The 22642-nt window shown below is 39.9% G+C and overlaps 1 protein-coding gene across 1 annotated transcript in view; it reads right to left on the reverse strand.

Moving 5' to 3' along the window:
• Positions 1-20187, reverse strand: part of LOC109995341 (alpha-2-macroglobulin) — a 32687-nt gene extending 12500 nt beyond the window's left edge. Inside the window, exons 1-24 of the mRNA XM_065960701.1 lie at positions 20121-20187; positions 17738-17918; positions 17120-17276; positions 16266-16318; positions 15368-15388; positions 15065-15230; positions 14896-14980; positions 14685-14796; positions 14390-14507; positions 14208-14317; positions 13936-14100; positions 12756-12986; positions 12204-12267; positions 11764-11909; positions 10768-10917; positions 9507-9617; positions 8244-8331; positions 8003-8117; positions 5844-6069; positions 3542-3668; positions 2077-2198; positions 1909-1960; positions 1139-1222; positions 347-523 (exon numbers count right to left, since the gene is read on the reverse strand). Of these exons, the coding sequence (XP_065816773.1) occupies positions 347-523; positions 1139-1222; positions 1909-1960; positions 2077-2198; positions 3542-3668; positions 5844-6069; positions 8003-8117; positions 8244-8331; positions 9507-9617; positions 10768-10917; positions 11764-11909; positions 12204-12267; positions 12756-12986; positions 13936-14100; positions 14208-14317; positions 14390-14507; positions 14685-14796; positions 14896-14980; positions 15065-15230; positions 15368-15388; positions 16266-16318; positions 17120-17276; positions 17738-17918; positions 20121-20146 (2887 nt within the window). The 5' untranslated portion in view covers positions 20147-20187. The remainder of the gene's footprint in view (positions 1-346; positions 524-1138; positions 1223-1908; positions 1961-2076; positions 2199-3541; positions 3669-5843; positions 6070-8002; positions 8118-8243; positions 8332-9506; positions 9618-10767; positions 10918-11763; positions 11910-12203; positions 12268-12755; positions 12987-13935; positions 14101-14207; positions 14318-14389; positions 14508-14684; positions 14797-14895; positions 14981-15064; positions 15231-15367; positions 15389-16265; positions 16319-17119; positions 17277-17737; positions 17919-20120) is intronic.
• Between the last annotated feature and the right edge of the window lie 2455 nt (positions 20188-22642).

Raw genomic sequence — 22642 nt, forward strand, 5'->3', positions numbered from 1 at the left:
CCAGCAAGCCAGAAAATAAGCCTCTCCATCTCATTCACTCATTGCCGGATTGTTCATCCGTATGAAAAACTCTCCATTTCTTAACTTGAATATTTCCAAACATTGTGTCACTTTTGACTCCATTTTGTTGTATTTAAAAACATTGAACCTTCTCCACTACAGTATACAGTAGCTGTTAATACTGTTGAAAATTGTGAATGTAAGACATGTAGAATATTTAAAAAAAACAAAAAAACAGTTCATTGTTCTTCTTAAATTAAATGTATTTTGGTTTGTGTTATGCATGCCGTTTCCATCTTGGGGATTTCCTTTTTTTTCCTGCAAGATAAAACAAACAGATTCTTACCATTCATCAGAAATTTCTCAATCTTTTCCTTGTTGGCGTAGGTCAGCTGCTGTGTGTTCTTCAGGTACTCGAGGATGTAGATGTTGGGGGCCAGAAGAGCCATGTTCTGCTCCCCACATCCATACGGCATCTGCAGCAGTCCATCCAGGTTCTTCAGGGCCCGGCCCATGATGTCACCTGCACAGAAACACTGACTTAGACCAGCTCAATCTTTCAAATTTAAATGAACCTTAACATATCAACAGAGAGGGTGCACCAGTGGCCTAGCGGTTAGGCCGCCCCCCACGGAAAAAGGCTATAGTTCACCAAGCATGTTGCCAAGGTTTGGATCCAACTCTAGGCCCTTTTGCCACATGTCACATCCTATTGGAAGACTTGACGTGTTGGGAGGAGGGAATGGGGTATGACATGCAGCAACCAGGTCATCCAGCGCCCCAGATCCTTGATCCTTTGATTGGTTAGTTCAATATGTGTTTTTATTAGCTGAAAGGGAGTGAGGTTAATACTAGAACGTCACCAGCTGATCTCTACTGCTCAGTCTGTGACTAAAAAATTTCACCAGCTCAATAGGTGAGCGATATTTGGTTTCACTTTTCTCCAATGAGAGGAGGTGGAGATGTGTTGTCCACATTTGCAGTCAATGGATTGAGGAGGTCATATCAATACAACAGCCACTGAATGATCCCATACACCTTCATACGATTGAATCTTCTTGAGCTTCAAGGAGGATTGAAAGTGTTTTTTGATCCATGAATTGTTTTGTAAAGGCTACATAATTAAAATTCAGTTTACCCAGCACAGACAGGGAAGCTCGGGCCGATCCATCGATCACATTGTCAGGAAGCTGCAGCTCTACTTCTTCTGTAAGAGCCTCCCCTGGAAAAAAAGATTTGGACTAATTCAAACACAATTTAAAGAGCTGCTGCAGAGTCCAATGCCCTAATAAAGAAATTAAGAATAATATGTTGTCAGTTAGATATGTCTGTCATTTGTTCAGATGGCAATCAAGACCAAGAAGTAAACTTTGTTCAAAATGGTCAATTTCCAAACAACATATGGGCTTCCTCTCAGTCTAGTTTAGAGTAGTGTCTATTGATTAATTAAATAATTAATCCATTGTGAATATGGAAAAGTACCACCAACTCTTCTGAGAATTGATCAAAGTTTAAAATGTTCATTTTTTTAGCAGAAATGTCAAACACTTGTTGGTCTTGGCTTCTCTTTGTCATGTCTGACAGTAAATGAGAAGTCTGAGTGGTTGGGTTAGAGAAGCATTTTAAAGATGTCATTTGAGTCTTTGAAATAGAGACATTTCTAAATTTCCATACATTTTTAGGACAAAAAAGACAAAAATACAGCAGATCAATATTCAGTGAAAATGATCGGTTGCAGCATTAGGCCAGGTGTTAATCCATGTTTCTGAATAAGGCTATACAGTGGGACGCGAAAGACAGTGAAACTAAACTCATTGAAAGAGAGATACAAAAGTCACAAAAAGAACACAACTGGCTTTCACACTAGCAGAGCTGTAGATAAAAACATCTGATCTGAACTGTACTGACCATTTGGACAGAGCAGCCAGTTGAAGGTTTTTGTCGTCTCTGTTCCCTCAGCCTGGAAGAAGATGAAAAAAAAAACATACCTCTAAAATGTGCACCTAAACATTTTAATTTGATCAATTAACAAACTTAGAACTTTTTATTTTATGAGAGACAAAAAAAAATGTCCACCTTCACTATGAGGGTTCGTGTGACCACATCGATACGACCTCTGTCTGGCACGCTCACAATCTCATTGTCACATGACACATGGGAGGCCACCGCCTCAGCGGATATTGTCACGTTCACGACCCCTAAAAGAACAAAAACTAATTCTAAACATTAATTCACAACAGGTTTAGTTACTATTGGGACTGTGTCATAGCTTTGTGTGTGGTTGCCATCATAAGTACAGTGCATTGTAGTGTGGGGTGAAACATGGAGGTACTGAACTGAGGAAGGAACGATTGACTTAAATCACATTACATTAAAAGGTAGTTTATTATATTTTTTTAAACCTAGGCTGTGTTTTTAAATGTAAAAAATTTTGTTTTATGGTAAATGGACTTCAGCTTATAGCGCTTTTCTATTCTTCCGACTACTCAAAGCGCTTTTACACCGCATGTCACACCCACCCATTCATACCTTTCACACACTGATGGTAGTGGTCACTATGTAGTATCATCCATCAGAAGTAACTAATCCCATTCATACACCATTACCAAAGCAGCTGGAGCAATTCAGGGTTAAGTGTCTTGCCCAAGGACAAGTTGCCCAGCTGGGAATCAAACCCTCGACTTTCCGGGTGAGAGGCAACGACTCTACCACTGAGCCACAGCCGCCCGTAAGATGGGATGTAAAAAAAACAGCGCGGAAGTAGCAGTTGAAGCAACAGAGTCCGCTACATGACGCTATAATGAGAATATTTACCTTTATATCAATGCTACGTGTAGTCCAACGTAATCACACTATCCACAAAAGAGCGGAGAACAACATACTGAAGAACAGAAAACATAATGCAGCCGTTTAACTACGAGCACTGAGATCGTAGTGGTCTCGTGCAGACACTCTATGCACGCTGCAGCAGTAACAATATATACACGTCCCATTGGCTCGAGGTGAATTCTCCGGAGAATATCCTGCTGCATTCTCACATCAGCCCACTCCGACTTGCTGTGGAAAGAATACTAGGGATCTGGGAGGAGAAACTCCGGGTGAAGTCTGAACAGCTGAAATTTGGCTGTTTGCGTTCACACATACAGCTCCTTTTGGAAATAATCAGGAGTTTTCTGCACGTGTGGAAGCCATAACAGAATCACAATCTGAGCCTGTCAGTGGTAAAGACGTTTTAGTGGATATACTTTAGACATGTGCCTGCAGAATGAAATAACACTTTGTTTTAAACCTGCCCACTGAAGCCAATTTACAATTCCAAAACCTTAAGACCCCAAAATATGTCAAACCAAGACACGGGTTTAAGAATATTTCTGATAGCCCTTGAAAGTTATTTTTGTTATGTGACTTCATATGCATAAAATGGGAATCACAAAATACTTGAACTGCTGTCTACTTTATAAAGTTACTGAAATGTTTTATTGTCTAAACATCTCATATCTTTGACAAACTTTATGCACAAAAGTACATGTGAGGCTCATACCTAAGACCGAAGGGGACATGGTCCATCTGAAAGTTTTGCGTTCGGTAGCACACAGACAGGATGTGTACTGTTGATCGACGAGCGGGGTGAGGGTGAAATCTGTTGAGGCAGCTGGAGTCACAGTGACCTGTTAAAGGAACATGTTCAATTTGTTATGTTACAAAAAAAGTGGCTGCACACAACTCAGAAGATTGTTTGTCTAATCAGATTTGGCTGCTCTTTTTTTATATTAGTGACCCAGTCCAAACTCCAGTATCAGTTTCATGCTGGTGCTCAAGGACGACATCTACTGGATCAAAAAGTCGCACATTCTTGCTTTAAAAAGTCAGCAGGAACTAAGGAGACAGTTGTAATCATCTGAAATGTAAGTATTACGAGTCATTTTACCAGATAAAGCATTTTAGTCAGCTCATTCTCTAGAGTTAGAAGCAGTGTTGCCAGATCTCACAAGAGATACAAGCAACCAGGTCTAAGAAAACAAGCCCAAAGTCACTTATAATAAGCGGACTTGGCAACACTGGTTGGAAGCAGTCTGTCAGCTACGCTCTGCTGTGCCCACACTGTTAGACCCCACGTGGGCCAAGTCTGCTCTGATTGGTCAGTTGCTCAGCACGCGTCTCGGAAATTTCAACATGAGCTTCAGGGTTTACCACAACGAGCCAATGAACTTAGATCAGTGATCTCACACTGACAATGACGCCGCACTGACGAATCTTTATGGAGGGGGGCTAGAACCGAGTGTTACATGCAGCCAATGCTACAGCTAACAGGAGGACGTAGGAGAAGCCGCGTTTCCGCAGACTTTGAATATTTGCACATAGATGTGCCTAAACATGCACAGGACACTTGGAAAACACACTAAAGAGCATATACAACCAGAAAAAGCATAATATGGGACCTTTAAAGGGTTAAAGATAAGTGATTATCTTCTGTCATCATGAGCGTAAAAGCATGGTGTCAAGGTTCGAAAAAACTAAGAGGAGGACCCAGATGTAGAATTGACCAAAACTATTTATTCTATAAACAAAAACTTACTTCAAAATCCAACAGGAGAAAACAAGGAGCCACGAGTAACTGACATACAACATACGACAATGAACTGACACAGAGGGGAAGAAACACAGAGACTAAATAGACACAGGGTAATCAGACACAGGTGAGACTAACAAGACACAGGTGGACGGCCTGGAGGCAGGGCACATAGCCCGGAAAGTTCAGGTGGACGGCCAGGAGGCCGACCAAACACTGATATCAGTTCAGTTCAGACGACTCCGGACCAGTGATAGGCCGGGCCTCCCACGAAGACACAGTAGTGGGCGGAGTTGATATAACCTCCGACGAGGGAGCAAGAGTCGGCAGGGCCTCCCACAGAGACATAGGAGTGATAGGAGTGGGCAGGGCCTCCCACAGAGACATAGGAGTGATAGGAGTGGGCAGGGCCTCCCACGGAGACAGGGGAGTGATAGGAGTGGGCAGGGCCTCCCACGGAGACATAGGAGTGATAGGAGTGGGCAGGGCCTCCCACGGAGACAGGGGAGTGATAGGAGTGGGCAGGGCCTCCCACGGAGACAGGGGAGTCAGACGGCGCTCTGCCGGAAAGGAGAAAGGGGACAGACGCGGTTCAGCATACACAGGCACAGGGGACAGACAGCGCTCTGCGGAACAGGAACATGGGGCAGACAGCGCTCTGCGGGAACAGAAACAGGAGCCCGAGCTGAGGACGAACAGGCTCAGAGGTATAGGACTGTGAAGCAGGTGTAGAGAAAAAGTCTCGAGTCCACTCAGTGAGTAAGTGTTTGAGCCATGGTCTTGAAAGAATTTCCTCTTGAGCCGTGGAAATGGCTGCCAGTCTTTCCTTGCTACAGCAAGCATATTTTAAGTCATTTTTTAGGCATGTGAGGTTATAAGTAACCTCACGCAATTCCAAAGAAAATAATCCTGCTGGGTCCATGGTATGGTCAGTTCATTCTGTCAAGGTTCATGAAACTAAGAGGACCCAGATGCAGAATTAACCAAAACTATTTATTCTATAAACAAAAAGGCAAACAAAAACTTACTTCAAGATCCAACAGGAGAAAACAAGGAGCCACGAGTAACTGACATACAATATACGACAATGAACTGACACAGAGGGGAAGAAACACAGAGACTAAATAGACACAGGTGAGACTAACAAGACACAGGTGAGGACAATCAGGGCAATCAACACTGGGAAATACACAGAGGCAGGAATACAATACAAGAAACACTGAGGAGAACTACAAAACTAAATCTGAAGACCAAATCATGACACATGGATTACCATGATGCAGCTGGACAGGTAGTTGAAGACAGTTGCCTTCAGATCAAACTGCTCCCCTCGGATGATGGAGTAAGGCAGGTCAAGCTCTAGGAAGAAAGGCTGGAAGACTGTGAGCGTCTCTCTCGGAGCCAAGCCGAATCCCTGAGGGGACAAACAGAAAGCCTCCGTCTCCCAGGTGGTGATGGTGTCCGGGACAGTGAGCGACAAATCTGTCGATCCAGACTCTCTGGACGAGCAGAGACACACAGATACATGGTGTAAGATAGAGGAACATGAGATCCAGATTTTAAATTAAACTTGGTAAATCCTCTGAAATTGAAAGTCTTGCTATATATTTCTTGTTTGAACTTTAGAGATACAACAATGATTGGTTCATGTTTAAGAGTTTTCTTCCTGGAAAAAATAAATCTGAATATTGCTATAAATGGTTATCAGTCCTGCTCTGTTTGTAGTCAGGTTTAGTTAACAAAAAATTATATCTAAGGGTAAAGGACAAATATCAAACATCAGAGAAGCAAAAGGAAACAAAGACGGTGTATTTCTTTGTGTGGAGATGTGCTTCAGCCTCCCCTTAGAGTCCAGTCACATCACAGGCAGCCACCTACTAAAGCATACCCTGATCTCTCAAAATATGACTGTAAATGGGATCACAAATTGGAAATTGAACATCATGATGCATGAGAAAACTCAAAACTACAGATGGGGACCATAAACTCATTAGTGAATGTTTACTGAGGTTTTTAAATCAGTTAAGAAGTAGAGCCATTTTTTCATAATCTGCTATACATTAAGTCTTTATTTTCAATTAATTTGCCATCTTAACATTCCTCTTCAGAACAAGTGGCTGTAGCCTCTTCTAAATTACAGCCAGTTACTCAAACCCACATTATTTCTAAGGTACAGCAGGGGATGACTCCACTGGTCTAATTATATCAAAACATTAAAACGAACTCTGAGTGGACCGCAGTCAAGACGAACGGGAAAAACAGACACAAGGAAGAGAATAGGTTTACTGACGAGCTAATAGAATAGAATACTTTATTGATCCCAAACTGGGAAATTGTGGCGTTACAGCAGCAGGTTATCCAAACACACAATATTAGCAAATATAAACAATATAATATTAAATACAAAGTAAATAAGCACTAAAAATATAAAAACTTAGAACGAGAATATACACATCATGTGAATCCAAGCATGATTTATTTACATGACGTTTTTCTCACAGCAGCACAGCATACAGCAACAATACGGCAACTTTCGGTAGCCGGTCCCGCTTCTCTATGTAGCTGTATCTGACTTACTATCCGGTGTTTCCACGTCAACGACAAACATGTTGTGTCTGTCGTGATGGCTCTGACATGGCTGTCGCCGTGACAAGACACGTCCGGCTACAACTATTAAATTACGAATTTCTCTGGCTTTGATAAGTCCATTTTTAATCTATTTGGATATTTGAGTGTCCAATTCTAATAAAATTCTACATTTTGTGCCTTGAATTTATTATCTCAATAAATGTCCTAATTAGTTTAAGGGTTTTGATCGCAACTTTCAAGTCTTCTTCAAAATAGCATGAAGTTAATTTTGTAAATAATGGGCCAATTTAAAGTCAAATAGATGCTTAAGCTGAGAATGCTTTAGGGTGTTGCTTCCTACAAAAGGGGCATTGAAACTTGAATATCTTTAGATAATAGGTTAGGTTTGGTAAAGTGACCTTCGTTATGTTTGCTAGTTGAGCTGCAGCTGTTGAGGTTGCTAGGCATCAAGGTCGGCGCTTAGTATTGAAAGGGTAGTGCGGGGACAGCTGGTCACGCAAACAGGAAATCTTCTGTAGACCAGACCGTCTGTTTTAGGTCATACTGAGCTGTACACAGGCTACAAAAGGTCGGGACCATCATGGGCTAGGTCCTCGAAGGATGCTAGCCCCAAAATGAGACACAGTTCACTTCCAAAGTTCAGGTAATTAATCAAGCAGTTGTGTAAAAGTAGCTACATCCACTTCTCACAAAGTTTATGAGCAGACATAAGAAAAGATATTTCATTGACATATACATTCACCTTTAAAAATTAGATTAAAATGTATTTACATTTTTTAATTAAATACCCTTAATTTTAAAAAAACACGATTGTCAAATGAAAACGCTTTAACAGAAACTCACCCAACTTCCACCAGTTTCCATATCCAAGTTTCAGGGAAGAAAGTGCGGATCGACTTGATTACCACAGAGGGCCACAGAGAATCAATTCCACTGCGATCGATTAAGAAAGAATTCCCTGAGGACAGAAGAACTTTTAACCCAAGTCAGAGGTCAAACTTGTCATTTGAACTTCCCTAAACTAATGCTTGTACAGCTTGTCAGGATGTTTAAATTTCTAGTCAAATAAAAAAAGCCATCTCACCACCGTTTTCATCGTATATTGTCTCCTTGAAGTTCAAACATGAAGGCATCCTGGTAAACATATTTGTTACAATCTTCAGCCCCAATTTCTGGATAAACAGGCAGCAAAGAGTGATGTCAGTGCAAAACGGAGCAGCATTCACCCACAATATATCCACGGTGGCTGTTTTCCTCTGATGCCAAGCTTAGAGTGGGAAGCTCAAATGCTGTTTTAGAGACCTTTTTTGGCATTCTAATGTACATTGTCCAAAACATGTGGTATAAAGTGATTTTGGGATGTCTCAGACTACATTTGTTATTACACAGCGCAAAATCAAGACGCTTAGCGAGGCACAGGTCACAAAGGGGTTGGATTAATACACTTAATTATTTATAGATGTTTTTGGAGTAACATGAATCAAATCAGTCAGAGGTTCAGTTCTCATTCCGCATTTTAAGACCAACCCATCCATAGGCGCTAACATGGGCACAAGAACATTTGCTATTTACACAACGTGCGCGATGTGTGAGAAAATTGCAACTGTGTCAGGTGGAAAATAGGAACCTGCGCTGCATGTCCTATCTTATGAATGTATCTTTGCCAAATAGATTTTACCAGCAGAAACATTTTTAACCTGCCAAAACACTTAATTAGATACAATGACATAAAAAATAAATAAATAATTAAATGCATTTACTCCAGCACTGAAATAGAAGAGTTGGTGTTATTTTGGGCTACATGGTTATTTTGGGTTGCAGTGGTTAGCGCTGTTGCCTCCCTGCAAGAAGGATGCTGGTTCAAATCACATTGTACAGGACCGATACTGATAAGACAGCTGATAGTAAACATCCAAAGGGATACACAGCCATAGTTTAAGCTATAATAACAAATATTTAATAAGCCTTAAGCTACCATTAGACAATGGCTAGAAAGCTAGCTTAGTATTAAACAACTTCCTTGCTAGCATTACCCTTACAAAGTGTGAAAACATACATTCAGATTTCCTGCTAATGTTAGCCACGTCAGGTTAATGTAAGCAGAGAATTGGTTGAATGCTAATGTTAGCTTTTATGAATCATTTGTCCTTGTGAGTTTTTAACAACATGTTATTTGATAACTCAGGGTTTGTGCTTCCCTCTCTAAGAGATGACATCAGAGGAACAACGCTGCGATGTAATCAATGTGAATCATGTAGTTTAGTAATTCAACTAATTCTATTTCATTTTCAATGCCAAGTTGATGCCAAAAATATATTTGCAAAATATGTTCGACAAAAATAATTACCACAAAAACTTCATGACCACCATCTTCACTGCTCCGTCTCGTGCGTTTCACATTTATACATAATTTAGGATCATCAATATAATCTCTTTTCTCAGGCAGAAGTTTAAATATCTGAAAAAATTAGAGTGAAGGCTTTAAGAATGTACATATATTCATTAAGTTCCTTTACATATACAACCACAAAATACAAAATATAAACAATAAATATTACGAATATGTTAATCCCAAATGGTCTCAAAACGATATAATGCTCACATTTAATAACTGAGAAGCGAGGACGGCTAGGATAAATGGACTAGCAGGGCGAACTCCCCCTTTCTTACATTTAAGAAAAGAAAATTATTCTTCAAATAACTTTCAACAGTTGGTAGTTAGACTTTGGTGGAACCTAGAGCAGCAACCAAACTGAAAGAAAACTAAAAAACCAAGCAGTATCTCTTTATGGGATGTAGCTGCCTCTTCCATTCAGTACTGTAGTGTGAATGATTGGCAGGTGTCATTAAAATGCCAGAGTAATTGCCAAAAACAACACACACAAAAGACACGTATTGTACATATTTCAGACTTCCCTCTCCCCAGCAACGTTTTCCAGCTGAGGGATTTCAAGGCGTTCCCAGGCTAGACGGGATATATAATCCCTCCAGCGAACTCTGGGTCTACCCGTGGTATCCTCCCAGATGGGCGTGCCCAGAAAGCCTCAGAAGAAAGGCGTCCAGGAGGCATCCTAATAAGACGACCAAACCACCTCAACTGGCTCCTTTCAATGCAAAGGAGTAGCGGTTATACTCCGATCTCCCCCCGAATGTCTGAGCTCCTTACTCTATCGCTAAGGCTGAGTACAGCCATCCTCTGTAGGTATCTCATTTCAGACGCTTGAATCTGCGATCTTATTCTTTTAGTCACTACACATAGCTCATGACCGTAGGTGAGGCCTTCAGGCTCAGCTCCCTCTTCACCACAACGCCCACATTACTGCTGAAGATGAGCCAATCCGTCTGAGAGTCCATTCTAAGACCCTGAGATACTTAAACTCCTTCACTTCATGTAATATTTCTTGTACTAATATTTTTTTATTTAATTCTATTGAAGTTTCTGGACATTAGGATGAGTACTGCTGTTCTTTTGTCTTTGTTTTCCACTATTTATTTGTTTTTATGTTACTTGTGTAAACCATACTTGCCCACATACTGCAGTGTGTTGCTCTGTTTTTTTTCCGACAGAAAATAGAAAATTGAATCCAATGTTGCTAAAAACAGCCAACCTTCTCTGCATCCAGAGTCTTTCCTGGCTTATCGATAAGGACGCTCTGGTCAACGGCACTCACACCACACAGAGAGCCCGGATTGGCCGACACCTGAAGGGTAGTTCCCTCTCCTGGTATTGCTGAGGTTGGAGAAAACGCCAAGGATACCTGACCACACACACACACACACACACACACACACACACACACACACACACACACACACACACACACACACACACACACACACACAGTTAGTTATGTATTCAGAGGTCTGCTTAAACTGCCTTTCCTTTTTTAAACCGGGCTAAAACCATTGTTAACTGCTGTGTTTCAGTTGAATGGCGACATCGCTTTTTTATCTCAAACTATTTAAAGGAAGAATGTGTGACTTTTTGATCCAGTAGATGTCACCCTTGAGCACCAGCAGGAAACCAAAACAAACTTCAGTTTGGCCTCTCTCCTCCAGCAACATACCTAGAACCACCTTCCCTGGCATTTGCACGAAGGAGTCAAGGGCAAACGGTGGACAAAATTGTCCTTGGCTAGAGCTGCAATTATCTCTGGCCTGCATGTTTTTGATAGCAGGCTAATGTTAGCACGTATTAGATATTGCGTAGCTTCACATTGCATGTAAATTGACACAGAATGACCTAATGATCTAAAAACGCTTGCGTGACATCCAAAGAAGCAATGAGTAGGCTATGTTAATCTTTCTTCTTTCTAATTGGCCGTCCCGTCCATATCATGATGTAAACACGGTCTGACAACAACACAGCTAGCGGGACTCACGCTTCTGACTCATTGTCGACAGTCATGACTCAGAGAGACATGTACAGAGCATATACTTGATTTCTGCTATATTTGTGTGTACAATGTTGCACAATTGAAATAAAAGGTTCATTTTCTTGTCACTTGTGATTCACAACGTGTATTAGACCGAATTCTGAACATACTTATATCATTTTGTGAAGCTCAAATAAATTCCAGACCCGTTTATTTTTCCACTCTGACCTTGTGGCTGAAGCATTTCTCGGTTTGGAAGATAGCACTGTCGGCGATAACAATCTCATTGGGGAGGACGGCGTAAGCTACAACCTGGAACTCTGGTGCTAAATCTGGAGTCACTTTCAATGTAAAGATGATCTTCCCATCAGTCACTGAAACAGAAGAGACCATTTTTATGATGCATCAACCCAAAACAAATCCATTATAAGTAACCTCCTAAACCAAAATACATAACAATCAATTATCCTTGCACTACAATTGAATATTTATTGATCTAATCTGAGTTCATTTGCTTCTGTCTTCCCATTGTCTCCCCTGTTATTCACCAAGAAATAGAAATCTGTTTTATATTTATTCTTAAATTGGAGAATGGAATGGTATTTCAATGTCTGATTAATCATGTAAAGGATTCTCATTTGTACATTTTCAAAGCCATCTTTACCCACCGGGTTCATTTTGCACTTCCACCTTTTGATGTCCTTGCATGGCAATGTTTCCTCTGGATAACACCTAGAGAATTTAATAGAATCTCGTTAAAATGGTAAATAAGCCTTTAGCATCTAGCTTTTCTGACACCAAAACAATTAATCAATATGTGAGTGTCCCAATCAATGCACTAAAAGTTTGACATTAACCTTAATGTGGTCTGTATTTCAGTATGAGGTATAAAGATAAACTGGGAGCAGAACTGGGAGCACTGAAATAAGAAAAATGCTTTTCACTGATTGGTCACATGAAGTTAAAACATATTTCAGTTAGTTTGGATGTAACGCTTTACAAGTTAAGATAAATCTGACGTCCCTGTGGTGCAAACAATTAATGAGTGACGCCTACATGACATTGATTTCACACATGATGTGCTTCATTATCTCCTGAAACACACAGGGTTTAGTTTGGACTTCATACCATAACTTAAGACACAACTTACAGTATACAGAGCTGCTGCAACAGGCCACAGGCCAAGCTTTTACAGTTTCACATATTTGACCACCACTCACCAGATACATCACATCCACTGCACTTCGGGTATCTCCCACAAAAGTGTAGAGGATGGAAAAGTAGTCCTCTTTGTCACAGGGAAGCTGGTCGTTCTTTGTCTTCACTTTCAGAGAGCTGGATGATTTAGTATCAGGAGAAGACGGCAACACCAAGGAAAGTTGTTGATTTCCAGTCTCATAGTGTGGACCTTTGAAGCGACTGTATTGCTCTGGGTCTTCATTCAGGCTAGCCTGGGTAGTAAAGAAGAAGTGATATTAGTAAGTAACAATGGTTGGAGTAAGCTATCGTGGCTAATGCTTAGCAATTCAAATAGTTTAATAAGTACTTTGTTAAATAAGAGTTTTAAACTAGGAAATCACCACATTCATATGGCAGCCACTATCCTGCAGCATCGTCTTCCATTCACTTCTGTAGTGTAAATGATTGACAGGTGTCATGACACCCCCTCTTGATGTGCTCATCACTTGGACGTAAATCATTCAGCCCACAGGCCACTGACTTTTGACCAATGGCATTGGCACCATTATTTTTCATACCTGAGTCTTTTGGGGCTTTCAGAGGTTTGCATTATGTCGCCTTTTAAACCCAGACATTTTCAGCAATCTAACGGCAGCTAATGTGTTGTGAAGTTGTTTGTCCTTGGATGATGGCCTCTTGTTTCTCTGGATTTTAATCTTTCGGTGTCAAAATCACAACAGCAAGGGGCGCTGGTGGGGCAGTGGTTATAGTCCTCCAAGCAGGCAACCCAGGTTCAAATCCCACCTGTGGCCCCTTTCCCACATGTCATTCTCCACTCTCTCTTCCTGATTTCCAACTCTATCCAAGGTCCTATCTCTTCATTAAAGGCACAAAAAGCCCCAAAAAAAATCACAACAACAAAACTAGAATATGGTTTGAGCTCTACCATTTTGGTAGCCATCCTTTCTGTCAACTTTTTCGAAAGTTTAATCTCAGCCTGTCAGCAGCAAAAACAGGCGAACTTTGAGCTGAGACGCTTGCCCTTAAAGAAAGATATTAGCCATTACAGCCTGCTTCATAGCTGATGGCTCTTTCTATCCCAAACAGAGACCCAAACAAAATGTAAATAGCGTCATGATTTTCAAAGAACCAAACTTCAAAACTTTACGACGATTTCAGATTTTAACACTATATTTTCCTTGTTGTTTTTTTTACACTTACTTTGAGAAAGACGTTGTTCTCAAAGTTGGTCATATTTAGTGTGAAAGGGGCGATACCATTGCTGTCAGTCATGAGGTTCTGTAGCAGATGTATCCCCCACCGATCATGCAACAAATAGACCGGCATGTCCGGAACAGGTTCATTTTTGAAGGTAACCATTTTAACCTGAAGTAAGACAAAACATGTATTTCTTAAAATGCAGAAGTATGCACAATTGTTCTGTATTCATCAAAACGAAAATTGAAAAATAATTATTATTATTATTTTCTTACTTTTCCTTCCACAATTGATCCTTTATCATAAAACCTGGGTGTGTCAATAAAGAACAACTTTCCAACCACATAAGAAAGTTCCCTCATTGTCCCCTGTGATTGTTCAATACCTGCAACAAAAGGAAGTCATCTAACAACAATATAATGCCATATGGTTCTGAAAATACGATAACGGAGCTTACCTGTTCCCTCCTCTTTCACTACAGCGTTGATTAACAGTCTATCCCACAATGCCTTTGGGTCCAGTTTTGTGAAGGTTGACATGTCGAAATTAAACCTGGCACAGCCGTTCTGTTCTGTCTATACAACCAAAATATGCACGTTAAAACATAGAGTTGCTGCTATTGCCAAGAATGATCATTTACCCATTGAACTGACTGATGTAACCAAAACACGTGTTGATTTCAGAATAAAAATGTTTCCGTCATGTTTTTTTTTTTCTTCTTTTTTTTTTTTTTTGTGAAGCTGTAACAGCACCTTCTTTGTCTCCTTGTAGCACGGCTCTGTGATATCAAGTTTAACGAGTGATTTCAGAGGTCGGCACGTCTTAAACGAAACACTTCCTGGCACGGGTGGTCCATAAGTGTATCTGATTGGATGGGAAGTTTGAGTGAAATTGGTGCGTTGTCAAGAAAGTTTCCCCCATTTTTTAAATCCCATGTGACAAGTAGAAGTGTGTCTTACTCACTTTGCACAGACTTCCACTTCGATTTCCTCCTGTCCAACACATATTTCATTGGACGCTTTTATTTTTACATCAAATTTTGGCAAAACTGAAAACAAAGAATGTTTTTTAAGCATCCTCTGTTGATCTAAAAATGGTGCTGTTATTTGCCTGCGTAGCTGGTGTTACTTACCATATTTCTCCACCTTGAATATGTGATATATCTTTCTTTCACCTATCCCAACTTGAACTTTCCATTCTCCTTCACAAGCCTCAGAGTTCAAGGAGTAAGACAGCTGCAATATTTTTCCATTAGACGTTGTGTTCATCCACTGCCTGAGCCGGTTATGCTTTGAATCCTGTTCAATACATTTAAAGGAAAGAGGATTTATTCACTGGTGGTTAGTAGTTACAGTCACTATTTATTATGGATTTTAAATCCGTTGTCCTGCATGTAAAAACAAAAAAGGATACAGTGAGCTTAATTTCATCTTACCATTATTTCGATGGTATTGTACTGTAAAAAAAATGTAAAGAGTAAATTTACCAACAAAAAAATAATTCACCCCCAGAACAGCCGCCCCAAATACAATTCTTCATGGATGTGCATTTTAATTACACTGAACCAAAAAAAAATTGAACATTTCAAGGTCTAAACTGGATTTTTAAATGCTGTACAACAACACAGTTAGCATTAATAACGAGTCCCATTCTTGTTTTCATGATTTTAGACACTTGTTTGGTGATAAAGATGAGCTACTTTGGGTTTCACCTCTACAATCAGTCACTGCAGTCACACTGCTTTTTCAAGATTCATCATAAAAAAACAAACCTCATAATCCGATTAATGTACAAAACAGCATTAAAGCTAGATATGAGAAATAATAAAAGGCTTTTTCTTTTAGAAAATTGAGTCCAGATAAGGGGAAAGAGACTGTTGAACTTTGTAAAAATAGAGTCAAAATATCAGAATACAGTCAAAAGTGTATTAGTATAAATGTTGAACAAAAAGTTAAACTTCCAAAGATGGTTCCAAAAACAAGATTCATGTCTCTGATGTTCTCTTTATATAAAGGTTTCTGCAGCTTTAAATTGGATTCTCTGCCGCTAAACATAGTGTGGGAGTAAGTAGGTCAGAGCATCTGCAAATATATAAAAGGACCTTCACCACTTGCATGTTTACTGATTTAACAATTGACCCAGCTCAGATCTAAAAGTGGTCGTTATCCAACAGACTGATGAAACATTTGTGTAGTGACACTGTTGTAAAGCTTTCACTTTGCTCTCTGTAACCTGGTGCCAAGTTGTGCAGTGACTCACTATTACACGGTACTCTCTGTTTGAATGAAATCAGGTCCAAAAGAACGCAAAGACCAGACAGTTCAAACACTCACCAGCTCATCAGCAGGTCTGAACTTGTGGTCCAGAGTGAAGACTCTGAAATGCACTGAAGAGAATGCAAAAGGGGAAAAAACAATCAAAGCACACGACACAGGCTAACTGGCCACAGACATTAATGTATGCTGTTTTACAGCATACATTTTGTTGCCTTCACAGTTTTGTGTTTTCCTTGGGTAAGGCATATACTCTGCAAAACTGAGGCCCTTTCTGACCCAATATTTGAGTCACACAGCTGATTTCTAAGTCGGACTGAATTTCAGCTCAATGTCGTCGTTTGCTGTGAGGGGTACAGGGGGGGAAAAGGGCCAACCACAGCCTGATCTGCTGCTACTGAATGGTCGGATGAATTTCTGTCATGTTTAAAATGTTGGACAAACGACTGCACACACTCGCACAGAGCAGAGCCATTAGGTTATTCCCCAAATCCAGGGCTGTTAAATACTGCTGGCATGTCTGTTTAATGGGTCTCCCCCTCTTATCGCAAAATATATGAACGAAATATTGGCTGGAAATATCTGCAGACTTCCAGCTGACAGGGAATATGTGGTACCTGGTGTGTGTTGGGGATGTTATGAGTGTGTGTGTGAGAGAGAGAGCATAATTGATGGTATTTGTATTTGAGCTCTGCTTATTAGCTAAATGTAATACACAAAGATTTGACTTCAACATCCATCCATGTCATCGTCTTATTTTGATATTGGCTTGCTTTCATGATTTATGTGAATTGCTTGGCTATGTTATCAAATCACTTTGTAAACTCTTGTTTTTAAAGGTGCTTTATAAATAAACAGAGTTATCATCATGTTGCTCCCCTCCCCACAGATCCCCTCTGTCGGGCTCTTGTTACCTGTTTGTCCTGGTAGGTAGAGCGGTTTATCTGTTTGGACGTACGTCATCTGTCCGTTGTCTTTGACCCATACCATCCTGACTTCTTCCGAGAGGAATTCATCGCCTTCAACCTTCACCTTGAAATTGTGAAGTTTATAATTCTTCACTAAAGGAGCCTGTGGCGGAAATAAAGACACCAGAAAAGTGAATCAAAGGAAACAATGACGTACATCAGTTTCTATGGAGCTTATGCATAAATAAAAATGGTGTAAACCCTTGACAAGAATTTAGGTTTCTTAAAAATGTCTTTGAGTCTTTTGGACAGATGAGGAAACACAGTTTTCAGTTGAAATGTATAGAGCTGTAAAGCTGTCCATGTTTTCAGAAACCATTTTTCTGCTTGAGTATTTGAGTATTTGTCGATTATATGTGACCTAATAGGTCGACCGGAAGAAGGTCCAATAGTAACCTTAATCTTAAAGGGGGATTTATAAAGTAGGACATACTTCCCACAACAAATTGATTCTCCCCCAGTGTACTGGGACAAGGACAGTAGTCCAATTAAATGACCTAAGCTGTAACCATAGCTTGACTAAACTGTGTATGCAAGCGTACTGAAAGAAGTTGAAGAGTTGACCTGGAACGTATAGCATTCATGTAATTCCACGCTGGATATCGTCTTTAGAAGGATTGTCTCCTCTTCTTCGGAGGTCAGCGTGACGGTGATGAGCAGAGGCTCGTTGGGCTGCAGGAGACTCAGACAGAATTGGGTCTCAGCCCCGGCTTCTAACTCTGAAGGTACGGCTACCAGGTACTGCCTGCAGCAACAGAAAAATACAATGTACAGATTACCCACAGACTCTTAAAAAGAAGGAACTACAACAACAAGATTGTACTCAAATACAAGACCGGAGAACTTAAATGAAATTCTGCAAGCAACGCTCTGCTAGCTGCTAATTTCTTCTCTGTAGAAGTAGCTGAACAACAACACTATGAAAATACAAAAATCTAAAAGAAATACACATTCTAAAAAAAAAGACAAAATTAAAGACATATTTGTGATACGTCCATAGACTGTATAAAAAGATCAACATGATAGTTCCCCAAAAGTGAAGCCAAAACATTTAGAGCTCCCCCTACTGACTGGCTGCATTATAGGCCACAAGCTCCGCCTCTTCCATGTTAACAGAAAGCGCATTGAAGATCAAAATACTTGTCAAATATTTCTATCATAGAGCTAAAAACTGTTGTGCCAGAAGTAAAAATCCCATTCATTTTCTCTATAGTGGATTTGATTATTAGCCATTCTGTCATAACCATCCAAGGTAGACTGACCACGAGTTACCCGAGTGTAGAACGATGGTATATGCTCCTGTAGGAGACACAGGTTCCAACTTCCATATTAACCTCGTTTTAAGAAAACCAAGATTTATTCGCAATACGGGGGCAAAGAACTACACTAAAAACAGCAAACGAGGAGCACTCTAGACAGTTAAACACAGTAAAAGGTGCACGCCAAAGAATTAAACTACCATAGTGTTTCTGATTGGTTGAGCTTGCTGTTACCATGGCAATGTTTCCCGCTCCTCTGCTCCGAATGCCAACAGCTAAGTTTCACTAGCCGGCTAGTTAGTTAGTTAGCTAACACGAAATGTACTAATAACCTCGTCATGCCGCAGTTTATGTAGTTTATATTCTCCACAAAACAAACAAAGAGCTAGTACAACACTTGCATTGACAGTATAAACACGATAACAACGACAAAAGTTACTTTTAAGAAGAAACTATATCATTGACAATGGATTGTGGGATAGGTAGTTCCTTGACTCCGGACGAAAATTATGTACACGGTCTTATCCTTTACCTTTTTTCCGTTTTTTAATGCCGTTTTGGTGCCGAATTAAATGTACTAGAGTCACAAGTATTGGGGTAGCTGGCTGTCTTGGTTCCAGGCACCAATCTCTTGATATAAGAATTTTGTGGATTTGAATGGGGAAATTAACTTCTGGAACCAGAGCCACCAAAAAAGTAGGCGGTCGCTGTTTATCTCCTACTGTAGATCTTATCATGCTGTTATATGTGTTTCTTTTTCTGAAAAGTTTAGTTTTTTTAGTATAAAGCCATGACTGACAGCTCTGTTGACCTATGAGGCTCCTACATTGCTGTGTGCACTGGATTATCATAATAGAGGAGGAACGGTGAGAGAAAATGTAACAAACACGAGCTCAAGACTCATTGAACTTTTCATAACTGTGAGTGTCTGCTTCAAGCTGTCTACTGTGCTCACCTGAGGGACCTTTGACGTTTTATGGGTAAATGAAATGTGTGATTTCGTTAGAGGAAGAGGCGAGAAATCAATACAGAGATTCCACCAGCTGATCTCAACTGCACAGACTCTGGTTCTCGGGTGGGGGTGTTTTGGCTTCAGTTTTTGAGATCCATCTTTATATACAGTGTTTACAATCCATCAGGCAGAAATGTGCAAAGTCTTTGCTGGGGTGAGATGACTGACTCCAAAAGAACATGCAAAGGCTTCTATCAAAACAACTTGCAATATAACAAGAACACTACCTATTAATAATTTTAAATGTGCTCTAGTTTTACAGGTTTACATTCAATCCAATCAAACAAGATCCAATCCGATCAAACTTTTTTCCTTCTTTTTATTAAATTGACCTGAGATACAACACAAGGACAAGACTGCAAAGAATGCTGAATGTGCTGTTGTAAACTAGATTTAACAGTTAGGACAAATATTTAATGCACACCTTTTCCTATGGTCTAAATGTATGTTTAAGTGGTCCAAATACTTAACTTTGTAATTTTTTATAATCACTTTTTGATATGAGCAATATCCATCAAGCTATAGCAAAATATAATCAAGTATACTTATCAAATGATATTTAGGTCACCATCTCTCCACTGACACTTTTCCGCATCTTCAACTGCTCTTTACTCCTTCGTCCTCTAGAAAAGTCAGAGCTAATACACACATTATTTTCACAGTTCAACTAACTTACGGTTCTGCTGCCGCCTGCACAAACATCCAGCTCAGGCAGACAAACAGGGTCCACCTCCAAATCCCAGGATGGCCCATGACTGTATGAAGTGAACATCACTGTCTCTTCAGTTAAATAGTCTAAGCCCCGCCCTTGTTCACCCATTACACACAAACACACGTTTTGGGTTATTTTGGGGACATATGCAAATGTACAGGGACCGCTTTCCGTCAACCATTTTACCCACACTCATGCATCATAAATTGTACCCACCTATTGAAACTTACTTCATAATTATTATGAAACAATTGTATACTTAAGTAAATCTGTAACTTTATTAAACTTATATTATACATTATATGTTTTCTGGGCGTAAAATTAATACAATTGACCCTTTCAAATGTCTGATGGGAGAAGGTGTTGGACTTCAGTCTTTCTAAAGTCTTTTCAAAGTATGACACCTTTTCCCATCAGACATTTAGCCACAGATCATAAAATATTCCTGTGACTACAATTACAGCTAGATTTGTGTTTGGATTATTTGCCATCACAGTCATCTTAAGTCATTTTCACACATGCACTCCTGAAATTTCTGGAAAAAAAACGATGAGTCTCCACCGTATCGTATCGACGGGCGCTGATATGTTGCAATGATGACCTATTTTGCTGAGCCAGCTGTAGACTCTGATGCCCTTTTTAGGTCCTCCCCCCTCACAAAAAGTCAATTCTAACTTGCAGATAAAATGGCAATGATCCCCCACGTTTGTTTGTTGTGGTTTAGTTGAAGGTGATTTTTTTTGTTTGATAGTCTCCTAATATAAGATGAGGGTCTGTTAACTTTGCAAAGATACAGAAATGTCTCTCAAAGAGAAACTTTTTTCTGTAATAATGAGAGGATTTTAAAGCCTGTATTTTATAAGTAGAATCAGTACTTCTGCTTTTACAATAGTCTTCCTTAACACAAAGATACGTACTTATACTCAAAGAAAGACTGTAAGTACTTTTGTCAGCTCTCCAAATGTTGTGTTTTAGACCATAATGTGTTGTAACACATCATCACTGCTAAGAACCAGCCCACACATGTTTATTTACTTGAAAAAACATTTACTTTCGCCCTTCTAGTCAAGGTTAAAGTCAATTCTTTAAGACCAAATCAGATTAAAAACAAATCAGATTACAGGTAAATGTTGCAGAATGAAGTGAACTGTATGCATCTTTGTCCAAAAATCACACTACTACCTACTCAGTAAACACACTGTGGGGGCAGCACCCCCTGTTGACACACAGCTTGTACTGATCTGCACACAGACAGGGGTAAAAGGAATAATGATTGTTACAAAAGCAAGGATTTAGTCAGTCAATTTTTGAGAAGAGATCAAATATATTATTGTAAATTAGCATTGAGTGCATTTTGTATTTGTGAAAAAATGGTGAGACATTTCAATGAGAAATAGATGGCTTTGTTTTCACCCTGAATCCGCTCATTTTTATATATTTTCATGTAGAACATCAGTACAAACCTATTAAAAAGGTATGTAAAGTAGAGGAATAGGAGGAGGGGGAACAGATCTTTACTGCCAATCATTTGGGTTGAAATTCACATTTCTTCAGACATTAAACAACCTGGATATCATTATGTCAGACCCTTGTGTTGCTCAGCCTGTTTGAAGGTACTGAGGTGTCTGAAATATCTGGGACATAGACTCCTCTTAGGTTGTGCAAAACAACATCTGGAAAGTGTTTGTATCTGAGACCGGTATAGGAGCCCCCCCAGTGGAATGTATGCATTGGGGCTCTGTGTTAGAGAATTGCCATATATGGAAAAGTTGTATGCTGTTCTGAGCCCCCAGAACAAAGGAAGCAGATGTTCGCATGTGGGGGTGTGTGTAATTTCTGCATAAATATGACTGTCCTTGTGAGATCGAGAGAGATCATTATTGGCTTTGTGACTCTCAAAGGCCGACCCAGGGGCCTGAATTGATGCTGTTCTTCTCTGTAAATAAACCAATTATTCTACAAGCAAGTCAGTGTCAACGGAGATTTTTTCATCATCTGCACATCATCAATGACAGAGAGAAACAACAAATATTGGCGTCGCGAACAGGATCAGTTGGGGCCTCCTGAAGCTGCCGACAGCTTCAGCATGTTTATTCCTCCATCGCTTCAGGGTGAGGGTTTTTTTCACACATTTGGGGAGCTGTTTGATTCGTTGACGCTGTCGTGTGTCTGCTATCTGGCTGCACTGTTAAAGATGCGATGATGTGTTGATGTTTGGAGTGATTTTCTATCTAAATTGGGGTTTATTGAGTTAAAAAGTATGTAAAAAATAAGGGGAGTAAAATAAAGAAAAGAAAAGAAAAGAAGAGACAAATAGTGAAAAGAGAAAAGTTGAAAGTAAAGATGGTAGTATGGTAATGGTAGTATAAGCGGAATTAGTAACTAAGAACAGTTAGCTAAATAACCATGCAAGATTAATGGAGACAGGGCCCGTATCTTCTTAACGGTAGTACATGTGTAAATTAGCTGCTGGAGTGAAAGTTGGC

The sequence above is a fragment of the Labrus bergylta genome, chromosome 11 (genome assembly GCF_963930695.1).
Source record: "Labrus bergylta chromosome 11, fLabBer1.1, whole genome shotgun sequence".
NCBI classification, from domain to species: domain Eukaryota; kingdom Metazoa; phylum Chordata; class Actinopteri; order Labriformes; family Labridae; genus Labrus; species Labrus bergylta.